Raw genomic sequence first — 15846 nt, 5'->3', positions numbered from 1 at the left:
AAAAATTATTAGTATAGAGTATATTCGAACCTCAAATGGATATGAAGATAGGGATAGATATTCATCATTTGATGGATATGAAGATGAGAATGAAAACTTGACGGAGATAGATGATAGATCTATATCATCTATATCACATGGTTAATCTTATTATCTCATTTAATCTTTTAGCAAATATAGACAGTAGATTTTCCATGTGTCTTGATGCTAGTTCATTTTGACTATGGATAACTTTGTCTTGTACATGACAATTTTTAGTTGATTAGTACTTATTTCTATAGTTTTTATTATAAATGATCTATTATATAGAGTATTTATATATCATAATTCTTTTATAGGGTGTGCTTTATAAAGATTTCAAATACGTGAAGTTGTTATTATAGGTTTGTAGTAATTTTTCAGTGTAATAATTTTTAATTATTTTATTTTAATAAATCCAATTTAATTGGTCATTCATATATATGCTTAATTTAGTTAGTTTGATGCTCATTTTAGTTTTGATAATAAAGGTCCATAGTTATGCTTTAGCCATAATATTCAACTTGCAAAATGGATCTCTTTATTGTAAAGAGATAACTTGAAATTGGATGGTTGAAGTGGAGGAGAGCATCAGGTGTTTTATGTGATCGTAAAGTGCCTCTAAAACTTAAAGGAAAGTTCTATAAAACGGCAGTTAGACCTGCCATGTTATATGGCGCTGAATGTTGGGCTATGACTCGAGCACATGAGCAAAAGATGAGAGTTGCGGAGATGAGGATGTTAAGATGGATGTGTGGACATACAAAGATGGACAGAATAAAAAATGAGAGCATTAGAGAGAAAGTTGGAGTTGTATCTATTGAGGAAAAACTCCGTGAGACACGTTTAAGGTGGTACGGACATGTACTTAGACGACCGATAAATGCTTCAGTTAGGCGGTGTGAAACTATGACAAATACTTATAGGTAGATCAAAAAAGACTTGGTTGACAACAATAAAATAAGATAAAATTTATTTAAATATAAATGATGATATAATAGGAGATAGAGTTTAATGACGTAAAAGGATCCATATAGCCGACCCCACTTAGTGGGATAAGGCTTGGTTATTATTGTTGTTGTTGTTGTTAAAGGCTTAATTTTTTTCTACTCAGGGCGCGTCCAAGAAGACGATACAGATTTACACCACACAATTTTTTTCAATGTTAATTATGAAAAGTGAGAGGTTTAGTGATTTAATTATCGTATCTAGCTATAATTTTAAAGTTTTATATAAGAAAATACAAATATTAAATTATTTGCACAATTTTCCAAACAATTTAACCAAATCTTGATTTTAAAAATATTAATTACACGTGCAATTCTCGTCGAGTTAACTAATCCAAACAAATCTCGTGCCATTCCAGTTTATTTCAACTCATTTAATGCACTCAATGCATTAACTTCAATATTAATTTTTAAAATTAATTAATAAATAAATTTTGTTCTTTAATTTTAAATTGTTCACATATATGGAAATAGTTTTTATATATTAAAAAATGTTCTCCGAATTATTAAATTCTAAAAATGCTCAGCAAAATCTTTATTTTTTTTCAAGATAAATTTGCCATAAATTAGTGGCATTTATCATTTAAGTCCAAAATAATTTGAAAAAGACAAAAGGAGCAAGCCAAAGCGGACTTCACGCTCACTCTTCTGCTTTAAATCAGTAAATAAAGGGTCCAAAAAAGAATAATAATTATTTTAATAATTATAACAATAATAATTTGTAAATAATATTATTATATTTTTTCCTTTTCCTAATATTTTCCTTTAAATAAACCTTCCCATAATGGCCGTCCATTAACAAATACATTTAATATTTAAACGCATCTTTCAAAAAAACAATTGAAATTGTTTTCATTATTTAAACCCTTTTTTTAATTTCCATTTATTATTTTATCGTGTTTAATAATATTTTTCTCTTGTTATCTACTCATGGTAATTGTATTATTAATATAATTTATTAAAAATTATATCTGCCTTCTCTTTTTCCTGCACTGTTCTTGTTTCGTCTTTCTCTTTCTCGCATCGGCTCCGGCGAAATCGGTGGGAGTTTCAGTGTTTTTTTTGTTGTTGTCTATTTTTGGAATTTTTGTTTCGGCGGAGATCGTGGTGGAGAGCTGTCGCGGAGCTTGATGGTGCCCTAGGGAGTGGATTCCGGCAGTTGGTGGATCTCTTCTCCTGTTGGTTGCTGATCTGGCGGTGGCGTAAGGGTTGGGTTTCGGGCTTGTGGTTGCATGGAGCTGAGGGAGGGAGGGGAGGGAGTGGTTCCTTCTCCGGCGGAGGTGGAAGCGGTGGCGGCGGTTGCGGAGGGGTCTGGGAGTTACCAGCCGCCGCCGCCGCCGCTGCCGCCTGCGCCGTTGGCGCTGGAAGCAGATGCTGCGAGGGAGCAAAAGGCTGCTAAAGAGGTCGGCGCTGCTGCGGCAGCAGCTATGATAATGGCTACGACAGCTGGAGGTGTGGTGAGGTCTTCGGCCGCGGCAGCGGGAGAGGCCGGGGAGGCTTCTGGGATGCTGAAGAAGAAGAGAGGGAGGCCGAGGAAGTACGGGCCGGACGGGACCCCGCTGCGGCCGCTGAACCCGATGCCGATCTCGGCGTCTGCGCCGGCCGGAGTCCAGTACACGTCGGCGGCCGCGGTGGGGGCGGTAATGAAGCGAGGTAGAGGCCGGGCGGTGGGTTCGGTGAGCAAAACATCTTCGCAGTTCAGTCTCCAGGTGGAGCATTTATCTTCAGGTGAATTCGCTGAGCAATCAGCGATCGCAGGTACTCCTCGTCCTTTATCTCCCTCTTCCGTCCCCTTCCTCACTTTGTTTTATCTGGCCTGTTTTTGCTTATTTTGTCCTTATTTTGTGAAATCAAAGCTCATACTTTTTGACCTAAAATCCAGCGCATAGCGTATGATCCCTGAAACCTCTCAGATCTATACCCTTTTTCACCTGGTCCAAAATCTTTCAATTCGACAACCGTGTTTGTCCTTTGGGTTCTCTCTGTCGCTACGTTTGGTCGACGCTGTGCGAGAAAGAAGGAACTTTAAGCAGTCCTTCTCTGTAATCTCTGTTCATTGTCATTTGATTTCACCTTGAAGGTAGCTGTCAACTAGGAATTTCAAGAAGCAAGTTCTTGATCTGCAGATGCGATGAGCTCGGGGTGTTGGATCTGACAGAGAAAGCGAGGTCAGTGTGGTCTAGTTGGGAATTCAGGACCTGAATCTTAATGAAATTCATTGTCGTCTGGTCTCTGTCATGCCAATTCCCATAATTGAAGAATAAGAATTAAAGTGGGGCTGGGATCATTCAACGTTGGATTGAATGGGGAGTACGTGCTGATGTGGGGTTGGACCAACCTCAAATTCTAGACGTCGTACTGTAGGAAACTTGATTGAATACGGAGTTCAGTGAACCTTGCTGAAACCTCATCCAGAATCAATTATTAGTGTCTCATGCAGAATCAACTATTAGTGTGCTGGCATACAGTTGACATAACCTAGTGGGTGGGCATCAGAATCATTTACTTTGCGTCCTTGTAGGCTCAGTTTTGTCACCATGGTATCTAGTTCCAAAAATCTAGATTTTAGTCGTTGCTATCTTATCTATTCTTCTACTGAATTAGATTAACAACAGGTGACGAGATAAAAGGAAAAGTTCTGGTAAACAAGTTGAGACAATCTAGTGAATAATATCTTATGTATTCTTTTATTGAACCAGGTTAACAACTTAACTGCTCAGGTCACCAGCTAAAGGGAAAGATTATGGTAACTAGTTAAGAAATCTAGTGAATTGTTAGATATGTAATCGATAGCTGAAAATATTTAGTTATATTTCATGTCAGTTGTTGATTTGTTTCACTTTCATAAAGACTCATTCACTGACAGTCTTGTCTTCTCTGATACTGTGACGCAGGGGAGATGGTAAACTGCTCGGCAGGTGCAAATTTCGCACCTCATATAATTATTGTTGCTGCTGGGGAGGTATTGATTTGTTAACCTAATTAATTCTATCAGTTCCAACGTTACTGAAAAAAGAGTGTGTTGTATGCCAAGTTTTATTTATTTTTGACAATTTGGCATACACTGAACTTTATCGTACTGTAGTTCATCACTGAGTATTTTCAAGTCACAATTAGAGATGAATAAAATACATATTACGCTTTTGGACACAAGGAAGAATCACTGTTCTACTTTTAGTGTTAATGTTCTACTTATAGTGGTTAGAAATTTATATGGTCACAACAGCGTGAATTTTGGTTTTAAATTATGTAATTATTCTTGTTGTTTGGCTCTAATATTAGTTTTTCTAGATCGGCCCAATTTTCTTTTTGAGTACATCATTCACCAAAACTTGCATGATAATTAGCTGCATTTTTTGCTTTATGTATGAAGGAATGCTAAATAGACAAGAGACTTAAATTTCCTTAGTTTAAAATTTTTGATATGATAGTTGATGTAGTCGGAATAGCTTCTTGCAAAGCAGGGTAAAGTTGCGTACCCTTCCCCAGGACTCCGCATTGACCGGAGCTTCGTGCACTGGGCTGCCTTTTTTTATAGTTGATGTAGCACAACAAAAGGATAGAGATACTATCTTCACCCAGTGGAAAGTTGTTGATTCTCACTTAGAGAAAAGGAAATTTTAAATTATATTAACTCAAAATTTATCAATAAATGAGATCCTAATCCCTTTTTATAGTTTGAGGACACGACCTATTCTTTATAAAATAACAACTTTTTTAATAAAATCCTAATTTTTCTAATAAAAACTTAGCAAAATTTTCAAAAAAACCTAAACAATTATTTTTAAAAGTTTCAATTAATTATAAAAATTAACAACTCAAATAACTTTTAATAAATTAAAATTTTGGTTGTGTTATTCTCCTCAACCTAAAAGAACTTGATGGAGCAACTGTGAAGCCTAGGTACCTTTTTAACCGAGTCAAATAGTTGTTGATTTATTTCTTCAATGGTTTTCTTTTTTATGTCAATGTGTATCCTTGCTTTATAAAGGGTAGGTTGTGTCCTCTCTGATAGTGGAGTTTTTCATCATAATGACATGGAGGTTTGACAAGTAATGAGTATTATAAACTTAAGATGCACAGTGATTTAAGAAAATAAGTAGGAAATTCAATGAATAATGATGAAACAAGTAGAAATAAAACAATCAATAAATAATGTCAAAATAAATAGGTAAGAAGATGGTGATAAAATACGCTAGAATAATGAGAAAAAAAGATAATGCACTAGAAACAATTAGCCTACTCAATTAAACAATAATAATTTTCAAAGAAGGAACAATATTACTGAGTTGATGCGAGCCTTCTTGTTGAAGAATTTGCACTTTGAAGTTCACGAGAAAGTTTGATCTCCTCTATTTGCGATCTCTTATTTTATAGGTGGTGGTCGTGAGGAAACAAAGATGATGGAAGTAACGGTGACCAGAAGGTAATGATGCACGAATAATGCGAATAAGGAACCATATTGGTATAAAAAAGACAATAATTGGAGAAAACTTTACTTCACAATTACTCCACCTTCCCATTTGACCAAGCAAGGAAACACATTGACATCAAAAAGGAAATGATTGAAGAAATAAATCAACAACTATTTGACTCAGTTAAAAAGATGCCTCGGCTTCACAATTGCTCCACCTTCTCACTTGACGGAGTCAAATTCTCTTTGGTTAAGGAGAATAATGTAGTTAATATTTTAATTTATTAAAAGTTGTCAAAATCATTTATTTTTATAATTAATTGAAACTTTTAAAAATAGTTGTTTAGTTTTTTTAGAAAATTCTATTAGGTTTTTATTAGGGTTTTGTTAGAAAAGTCTATTATTTTATAAAGAATAGGTCGTGTCCTCAAAATATAAAAATGGGATCAGGATCTCATGTATTGATCAAGGTCGAGTTAATACAATTTGCAATTTCCTTTTCTCTGGGTGAGAATCGACAACTTTTCTCTAGGTGAGGGTTGTATCTCTATCTTTCAGCTGTGTTGCATCAATAGTTACTTTGTTTCTGTTATTAGAATTTAAGGACACATATTAAGGGTCATTTGGGCATATCAAAAAATGTTTCCTCATCTTGTTTTCGTTATATCCTAAATTGAGAATCAAGGAGATGCTCGAGAATATATGAAGAAACTTTTAGTGCCATTTTATAAGATTAAAGGTGTTAAACGATATTATTCTTGTTATATAGGGATCAATGATGAGTCATATGCTGAAACTTAGGGTAAAATGACTTGAGAGGAGCGTAAGAGAAGAAACTGAAAATTGATGCAGTTCCATACATCAAATGATATTTTATTTGATAAGATAAGCATTAACTTTAGAAGCTGTATGATTGCCATATGCTCTGTGGACTAAATGAAAATTTCATAAAATTGTTCCTTCATTCTTCATAAATCAGAGTGTTGTGCAGTTTGGGAACATGACAAATAAAAAATTAATCTACTAGACTAAGAATGCTGAGATGAATGCATTCAAATTTACACTTTGACAATGATAATTCTCTTTAATATTAAGTTCTAGCTACTGTCATCCGCTGGCTAGTTTCCCAGATTCTAACCTAAATCATCATCTAAAGCTAAGAAGCCATACCGATTAAGTTGCTGCACTTGCTTTCAAAACATCACTTGACCGGATGCAAAATTTTGTACTGTATCATAGGGGGAAAAACATATGTCAATATATCGTATCATCTCAGTGGATTTGTATTAACTATGAATAGGCATAAACTTCTTTCTTTTTTTTTTTTTTTTTTACATGTGAAGCTTTCTTTGTCCTGTATTCCTTAATTTTCTTGTTCAACAGATTTATATTAATCACTTTGTTTTTTCCCCCAGGATGTTACTATGAAGATCATATCTTTTTCACAACAAGGCCCTCGAGCTATTTGTATTTTATCCGCTAATGGTATTATCTCAAATGTTACACTTCGTCAACCTGATTCAAGTGGTGGTACATTAACTTATGAGGTACTTACGTGCTCTTTGTATGGAATTGTAGGATAAATAGTTTGGTCTTGTTTTTAACTATAAGCATTATTCAATGTAATGAAAGAAATTAGCATGCAATGTTAAGAAGCACATTTTATGCGAGAAATTCAATTGACAAGTACCAAATGGATAACCATAGGCCCATAGCTTTACTTCAATGCTTGTAACTCATCACAGTTAAGATATTTGTCTTTGAATGGCTCGTTTTTCTAGTGACGGTGCTTTTCCTCCTTCAGATATCCGGTGAGTGCATCTTTTCAACCTAACCCACAATAATTTTTTCACTAGCAGAGCTTTTCATAAAATTTATGTGGCAGCTATGGGTGCGAACATATAACAGTAATATAGGATTGTGAATGAAAATTAATATTATGGAGTTGGTTCCTCTCATGGATGTTTTCATTTCTACATGTTGTATTTTGCTATTTAATTATTTGAATTTGTCCCCTTACATGGCATTAGTTCTTTCCATAATTTAAAATATCGATCTCTTCAATGCAGCTTTGTAATTTGCCTATCAATTAATATGCAGCAGTAATTTTGATCAACCACGACTTGAGTTTTCTCTCTTATTTTCTTCAACTTGTGGCTTATTTCTATACAAGTTTTTGACGTTGCATCAAATTTGCTACGATGAATCATCTTTTTTATCTGCTGAATGCGAAGTCTTAGATGAGGCTTTGCAAATTGCTTCCAGCATCTAGAATTTCTTCACTTAAATTGTTTATGCCTACAAACCTGTGAGGGTCTCTGGTTTATTTTGTCTAACATGCTGTATACTAGGGCCGTTTCGAACTGCTCTCCTTATCTGGATCATTCATGCCAACCGAAAATGGAGGAACAAGAAGCCGGTCCGGCGGCCTGAGTGTTTCGTTGGCAAGTCCTGATGGTCGAGTTATTGGTGGAGGAGTTGCTGGTCTACTGGTGGCTGCAAGTCCAGTGCAGGTTAGTTCTCATGCTGCATGTTCTCATAATTATCTTTTCATTCCTCAAGTTTAGTGCAACGGTAAAGTTGTTGCCGTGTGACTTAGAGATCATGGGTTCGAGTCTCGAAAACCGCCTCTTGCAACGCAGCATAAGGTTGCGTATAATAGATACTTTCCCGGGCGGAGCTTCGTGTACCAGAGTACCCTTTATTCCTCTCGTTTCCATTATGCTGATTACATCCTCGTTTAACTTTTTTTTTTATCAGATCTATTGCTTCCCTGCAGCAGTTTTCCTTAGCAAATATACTTTTTAGCATTATGCTCTAAAACTATGTTTCCTAAAGCCTATAGATTCAAACTTGTATGCTTGCTTGCCATTACATGTTTAGATTTTTTTGCATCTTCTTTTTGTGTTTGTATAAGCATTATTCTTCAGTTTGATTCGACGATCTATCCATACAAAACTTCCATCCTTACCCTGCTCTTACATGTTAGGTTGTGGTAGGAAGTTTCTTGCCAAGTTACCAGATGGAGCACAAAATAAAGAAGCCAGGACACTCGAAGCTGGATCAGTATCTACGCCAGCTTCTTCAATTCCACTCTCAAGAACCGACATGGAGGAAGCTTTCGGTAGCAGACAAGCACAGCCCAGTTCAGCAACTGCCAAGCCAGGTCCTTCGACAACACCAGGTTTTACAGTGGAAAATTGGTCTCCTACCCCCAGGAGCTCCCCAATGGACATAAACATAAGTTTGCCTGGAGGGTGAAACAAGAAGAAGAAAAAGAAAAAGATTTCTTCTTTTTTGTTTTCTTTCTTTCAATTGATAGTCATTTATTTCTCGACTGGAAATCATCTCGACTGATCAGAACTAGGCATATATGCATTGTCGAAAAGTCCCTAATGTTTGTGTTGTTAGCTTGCATTTGCTTCTATAGCAGCCGATGAACTTAACAGTTTGATGTCATGTATGGATTGATAGTTCCATGGCAAGTAATGCTTTCAGTAATTCCAATAATTTTCTCCTTTGTTTGGAAGAATTGTGTCATCTTAGGGATGTTCAGGACTTCAAGATAAATTTGGCATCCACATCATCAAAGAGACTTTCCTTCTGTGTTCTTGACGAGATTATATGTGTCGGCTCATACATTTCATTTCTAATTAAAATTAAATGGGCATCCCATTTGACTTGAAATATCCGGAGTATTTTTACATTATTTGATCATTAGGTTATGCTAAAATTAGTAATTAGCTTTTGCATATTGTAGTAGTTACAGTTATAATGAGTGTTATGGAGTTATCAAATTTATTTTACTTGTTGAAATATTATTTTAATTAAATTATTACTTATAGAAATAAAATCAAAATGATATAAAATCGTTGTAGAAATTAACAATTAACTTCTACAATCAAATGATCAGGGATTTTAAGGGTATTTGGGATGATTTATATCAAATGGGGTGCTTATTTGAGTTTAATTAGAAATGAGATGCTCATTTGACGAAAATGTAAATGATAAGTATCCATTTGATTTTTGCCTTTTTTTAAAAATAAAATTATACTCAATTTCATATATGATAATTCATCCAAAATTTCTTACAAATTATTTTTATTTTTTTGATAATCTAGATATTTAGACCGTAAACTCAACTAGTTTTGGAGACCAATGACCTTCCTTCGGCCTAGTAGCCCACACAAAGTGCATGGTTGATCTATTGGGACCTTATCATTGGCCATGTTGAGGGGCATAGTGCGCTTTACTTTTTTTTTTTTTTTTGATAATCTAGGTATTAACTTTTCAAATCGACTAATTTTAGCAGTGATTAATTCAATCCCATAAAAATATTTTATCAACCACTAAGATAAATTTGAAAGTGCAAATGTCTCATCGTCCAATCGTCAATATCTCAAATGTATCATCCTACTAGAAAAAAAAATCCTATAATATACTGTAACTAAGAATCAAACCATGAAGATTTAAGTGCCATTAGAATAAAGAATATAGTTACTGCTGCATCGTAGTTCGGAACTAATATTAATACTTCTGCATAAGATGGAATTCGTCACTCCAGCGATCCGACACGGTCGGTCCCACGATCATCTATGAAGAGGTAAATCGAGAAACTACAGTTGGTCATGACAGAGGAGGGTATTGCTCGGCTTAGTCGAGATTTGAATCCTTATTCTCTTCTGCAAGTCTGTTCCATCGTAATCAACTCAGTTATGTCCTAAGACAACTAATAGCAATACTTCAAAATTGAAATGGTAGTTGGATCCGTTATTGACTTATCAGCTCGTGGTCACGTGGGGATTTAATGGGCCCTCTACTGAATGTAGTTGATCAACCGAACTCGAGCCAACAAATCCAAGCTTAAACCCTAATTCATTTTCATTGGTCGCGCAACGACGAACCACGACTCGCTCCTTCTCGGTCTCTCCGCAGCGAACGATGCATCGGCAGACCTGCTTCAGGGCCTCGGTGTCATCGAAACCCGTCCGCATTTAACCATCGAGGTGGTCTCAGGTCGATCCGAAGGCAAACCTCACTCTTGCTGATTGATATCGTCCCTCCGCCTGGTGAGAGATTCTGCATTCTCGTGCAATCCGGTGATGTTGTTGTTGTTGTTTTTTTTTGGCTGCGGCTGGCGACTAGTTTGAGACGCTGGCCTCTTTTGAGCAGTTTCTTACTGTTGCGCTTTGAAAAGTTTTCTTCTTTCGAAATTTGCTTTCGAATTCGGCTTAATGGTAAAATCTCGATTATAGATGTTTGATTTGTGGCCTCGCTGTGAACTGGAGTTTGCAAGTTCCGATCTTCCCAATGCGACAATGTCTGATTTTCCTGATTCCATTCGGTTGTGTTATTTGTTTGATCTATGAAATCTGTAGCTTAGATGTTACCCGGTTAACGCTGATGCTACCTTCCCTGAAATGCTGATGGAGTGATGGGAAGCTGACTTTTTTCTAACTTTGGGATTTATATATCCGTTACGATTCAAAGTGCGGGGTATTTTCTGTTTGTATAGCTTTCATATATCGGCTACTCTAGCTAAACTTTTTGATTGCTTAAGTTTTTCTGCCTCTTTGGATCAAATTAGTGTATCTGTTAGCAAACCCACTGTTATTTTGTGGTTCATCCAGATTTCTTAAACTGCTAAAGAATAATGGAGGCAGCAGCTGCTACTGGCTTGCAAGCGTCTGGCAGTAAAGACTTGCGTCTCTTCTCCCAGCAGAATGTTCACATCCAGGACCATAATTTCAGGTTCCAATCTGAATGTAACCAAACAAAGATCAGATAAGTCACCGAGTGCCTTATCTCTCCAATCTCTTTGCGTGAGATATTCCCCCTCTTCAAAACATCAGAGGTTTACTATCAGGGCAATGTCAGAGGAAAGTCAGAAAGTGGCAGCATATGGGTTGCCTATTGATCTAAGAGGTACATGACTCTTCGTTGTTTATCATGTTATATACCTCCTAGTCTCATACGTGCGCAGTATATTGTTTGTATGCCGCTGCTCCTCTTTAGTTAAGCTTTAGTGAAAGTGAGCTCAAGGTTTTCCATACTTATGGCATCAACTAAGGTAATAGCCCAAGGTTATTTACTTCTGTTGACAATATCTTTGTACCATAAATATATTTGCACAATCTATTGAGTTGCCTCAGGTGTCAGATTTATTATTTTCCCTTTTCTTTCTCCATGTAATGTTTCATTATGTAGTAGTTTTAAGTGAGTCAGTTCCCAATTACATCTGTTCCATGTTTCTATTGTATCACTGTATGTGCCACTGCCACAGTCAAATGGCCCATTATTCTATTTTTTGATTCCTAAATCTATGATGTAGTAATATGGATTTTATATTTTTCTCTTTCTCTTGATAGATCCAGAATGATACATCTCTTGTGCATGTTTATTGAGCTTTATATTAGGAAAACTTAAAATATATTCTATGCTCTTTTATTTAGGTAAGAGGGCATTTATTGCTGGGGTTGCTGATGACAATGGCTATGGTTGGGCAATTGCAAAGGCTCTTGCTGCTGCTGGAGCAGAAATAATTGTTGGTACATGGGTGCCTGTAAGTGTGGTTTTAAAATCAAATTTGATTTTAATTGGACAGCTAAACCTATAAATCTTCTGTTCAATCATTTGCCAATGTATAGGCACTGAACATATTTGAGACAAGCTTAAGGCGTGGCAAATTTGATGAGTCACGAAGGTATACTTCTTTGCTAATGAGAAATGCTGATGGTTCTGTGTTCTTATTTGGCCCACAATGGTGTTCATAGATTGCCAAATGGTTCTTTAATGGAGATTGTCAAAGTATACCCTCTTGATGCTGTTTATGATACACCTGAGGATGTTCCAGAAGATGTATGAAACAGTATCTTATGACAAAATTGGTTCTTCACCCTCTCATTTCTGCTTACTGATATTATCATTGTATGTTATCATTGTAGGTAAAGACAAATAAACGCTATGCAGGATCCTCAAATTGGACTGTCAAGGTAGGCCACTAACTCCTGATCTTTGCCATAACTCGAACGCACATCTTTCTTCTAAGCTAATTGCACATTTGTCTTATGAGAGAAAGTGCATGCAACAATAAGGATTCTTTTGAATTTCATGGGCCTTGTTATGAGCATCCTTTTTATTTCTTTTTCGCACAGGAAGTGACTGAGTCTGTGAGGAATGACTTTGGAAACATTGATATACTTGTACATTCTCTTGCCAATGGACCAGAGGTACCACCATATGTTGCCATTGAATCATTATATTCTGCTAGATCTAAGTTATGATGATTAAACAGGTAACAAAGCCACTTTTGGAGACATCTAGAAAAGGATACCTTGCTGCTATTTCAGCATCAAGTTACTCATTTGTCTCCCTTCTCCAGCACTTTCTTCCAATTATAAATCCAGGTTTATTTCCTTTTCATGGAACCAAAACTTCCTTGTTCCACTTTGCACTAACATGTGTGTGTGTGTGTGCATGCACACATGTTCCACTTTGTGCTATTACACACACTCATGTGTGTCAAGTCCTAATTATTTGAGGCCAGCTTTGTGATTTTTGTACTCACACATCTAAAGATCCATGCTCATAAAATTTTTGTTATTATTTTTGGCTTGTACAGCCTAATACAACCCTTTAGTTTTTTTTTAACTCTGGTATTTAAATTTTGATATCTCATCTTAAGTTCTTTTGGAAGTTTTGTCTGCTAAAATTCAATAACTCAATATGGCAGGCGGTGCTTCAATATCTTTAACTTACATTGCTTCTGAAAGGACCATCCCAGGGTATAATCATTCCTATTGACTGTTTGAATGACTTTGTTTAGTGCTATGGATTTAGTTTCTTTGTCAACTTGCAGATACGGAGGTGGAATGAGCTCAGCAAAAGCAGCACTGGAGAGTGATACAAAAGTAAGTTTTTCTCTTCATGTAGCTACTTGAGTTATTTTAGCAAGGTATTGATTCTGTGATATATATTTTCAATATTAAATTCGTTTCTGATTGTAGGTGCTGGCTTTTGAAGCCGGAAGAAAAGGCCAAGTTAGAGTTAATACAATATCTGCAGGTATGTCTTGATGAATTCCTTGTATGCCATAAGTTGGAGTTGCTGTTTCAAATAGGACAAATTCTTTTTTATTCGGTTCATAAAGCATTTGTTTGATGTTGACATTTTTAACAATACTGCTCCAATGGTAAGCCATGCGAACTCGTCCAAGGTCAACTTAATTCAGTTTAATCTATTAAGCTTTTTGATAGACTTGGATTGACATAATCAGAAAACTTAGAAATAACGCCTCTTAGAACATCTGGTATTACTATTGATTTTTCCACTTGTAGATTAATATATCACAGGTGACCATGGGAGGTAGATTTGGATTGACACAATTAGAACTTAAATAAGCATAGACATAGGATATGGACGCATTTCAGTTTCTTAGACTCTCTCTTTGTTGGTTGCTGGTAATCTAGTTGCAAGTTGGTGTTTTTTATCTGTTCATATAATTGTGCCGACAAGGGTCACATAGTAACATTGACAATTTTTGGCACAATATCAGCAACCTTGACTGGAATGATCATCTCTACTGATTGGCACTTGAAATTGTGTGTTTACATAATATGATATATACTTTATTTTGATCAAGGAAATGGTTCTATCAACTTTACAAAGTTGAGAGCAAATCGTCGTAACTGAAACATACTGATTACTATGCACTCAGGTCCTCTGGGAAGCCGAGCTGCAAAAGCTATTGGATTCATCGAAAAGATGATTGATTATTCATACTCCAACGCCCCATTGCAGAAAGAATTGCTTGCAGGTTAAAGTTCAAACTCACTCATTCATCCAGTCGATACTTGCAAACTTTCTTTGCAATATGATTCCAAATACTAAATCAGGCATTCTGTACAGATGAAGTTGGCAACACAGCTGCATTCCTGGTGTCTCCACTCGCATCGGCCGTGACGGGATCTGTCGTCTACGTCGACAATGGCTTGAATACCATGGGACTGGCAACCGACAGCCCGACGCTTGCTGTATGAACTTTTTAATGAATATCGAAAATTCGATACTCATTCTTGCACACTTCCGCGGCTTTGTTTACATATCGCAATGCTGAGTATATCACTCAAACTTTGATCATGCTTGTTTTGGCAAGATTTGATGATTGAATATTTTCTTGTGGAGTTGGGGTGTTATGGAACTGCTCCAATTGTTCAATTGAAGATTATATTACAGCATAATGTGTAATATACACGTTTGGACTAGAAACATTTAAAAAGAGACTAGACAATGCATAATGTGCACGAGAATGGAACATAGAATCTAATCCAAAGTTGTGTGTCTCATCTTCATGATCCATTACATAATAACTAATTCCAAATAATCCACTACTCAAAAGTCCCAATGGGGTAGATAAGTTAACATCATTATGAATTAAATTATAAATTTATTTACTTAAAGTTCATCAAATCATTGACATAATTAACATATAAATTCTTCTTGAAAATGAATTAGGTAAATTTGTCATGAGTTAACAGTGTTTTAGTATGAAATAATAGCTAAATCTACCCTAACTTGATGTTTTGATGGATCTAATAACATTGAATAGTATAAATATTTATAACTAAATATTTGAAATTATAATCACATCAATTTAAGAATTAACTTAAATTCAGTGATTCCCCAAGTCAAACATGCAAATGGAGAAAAAGCTAAATGACTTTTTTTTTAAAAAAAACAAAGTTAGAACCTTATCAAGGCACATAAAGCAAGAAAGAATCCATTTTATCTCATTCATTCTCCACTTATCTAGTCCTACCATAATTCCACTTTTTTATTGATGGATAAGAAAAAAGGTTGAAGAATTGTTCTTCCATTTTCAAGAAAATTAGAATTTTTCTTCCATGGGACATGGAAAGGTGAGAATTGAGATGAGATCAAAAAAAAGAAAGGTTCTTCTTGATGACAAAAACCACATGTGCAATCTTGTTTAGTTAATTTATTATATAAATTATAGTTGAGAAACACCAAAGCACTTAAATATAAGTTAATCATTCTTCATCCAAGATTATAAATACACTTGATTAGCACACAATTAGTCATGTGCAATCTTGATTATTTAAGGCAAATTATTTATTTTTTTGATTTATATATTCAATTATTCATGAACAAAGGGTTGATTACCTTTCAAGATGAACAATGCAAATACTTGATGTCCTTTCAAACCCTAAAAGGTCACAATGCACATCCTTCACTACAAACAATGGTAATAGCTCCAAATGACATTGAGATAGCTAATAAGCCAATTACTTGTGTCATTTAAAATAATTAAAGAAAGATGAGTTATCGATGTAGGCAATACAAAATTATAGGGAATCTATGGTTGCAATCTAAATAATTGTCATAATT

General features: G+C 35.5%; 1 protein-coding gene and 1 pseudogene across 1 annotated transcript; both read left to right on the top strand.

Moving 5' to 3' along the window:
* The first annotated feature begins 1988 nt into the window (after positions 1-1988).
* Positions 1989-8941, top strand: LOC141839676 (AT-hook motif nuclear-localized protein 7-like). The gene is given in 6 exon segments (XM_074727480.1): positions 1989-2783; positions 3920-3987; positions 6855-6986; positions 7791-7952; positions 8429-8471; positions 8474-8941. Coding segments are annotated over 6 exon segments (1158 nt in total). The 5' UTR covers positions 1989-2257; the 3' UTR covers positions 8701-8941.
* A 2151-nt stretch (positions 8942-11092) lies between these two features.
* LOC141839057 (enoyl-[acyl-carrier-protein] reductase [NADH] 1, chloroplastic-like) lies at positions 11093-14481 on the top strand (annotated as a pseudogene).
* Positions 14482-15846: the final 1365 nt, after the last annotated feature.

Source organism: Curcuma longa, chromosome 11 (genome assembly GCF_044706935.1).
Source record: "Curcuma longa cultivar G26 ecotype Majalengka, Jawa Barat chromosome 11, ITB_CL_G26_1.1, whole genome shotgun sequence".
Lineage (NCBI taxonomy): Eukaryota > Viridiplantae > Streptophyta > Magnoliopsida > Zingiberales > Zingiberaceae > Curcuma > Curcuma longa.
Note: the sequence above shows the minus strand (reverse complement) of the source record. Positions and strands in the feature narration are given on the sequence as shown.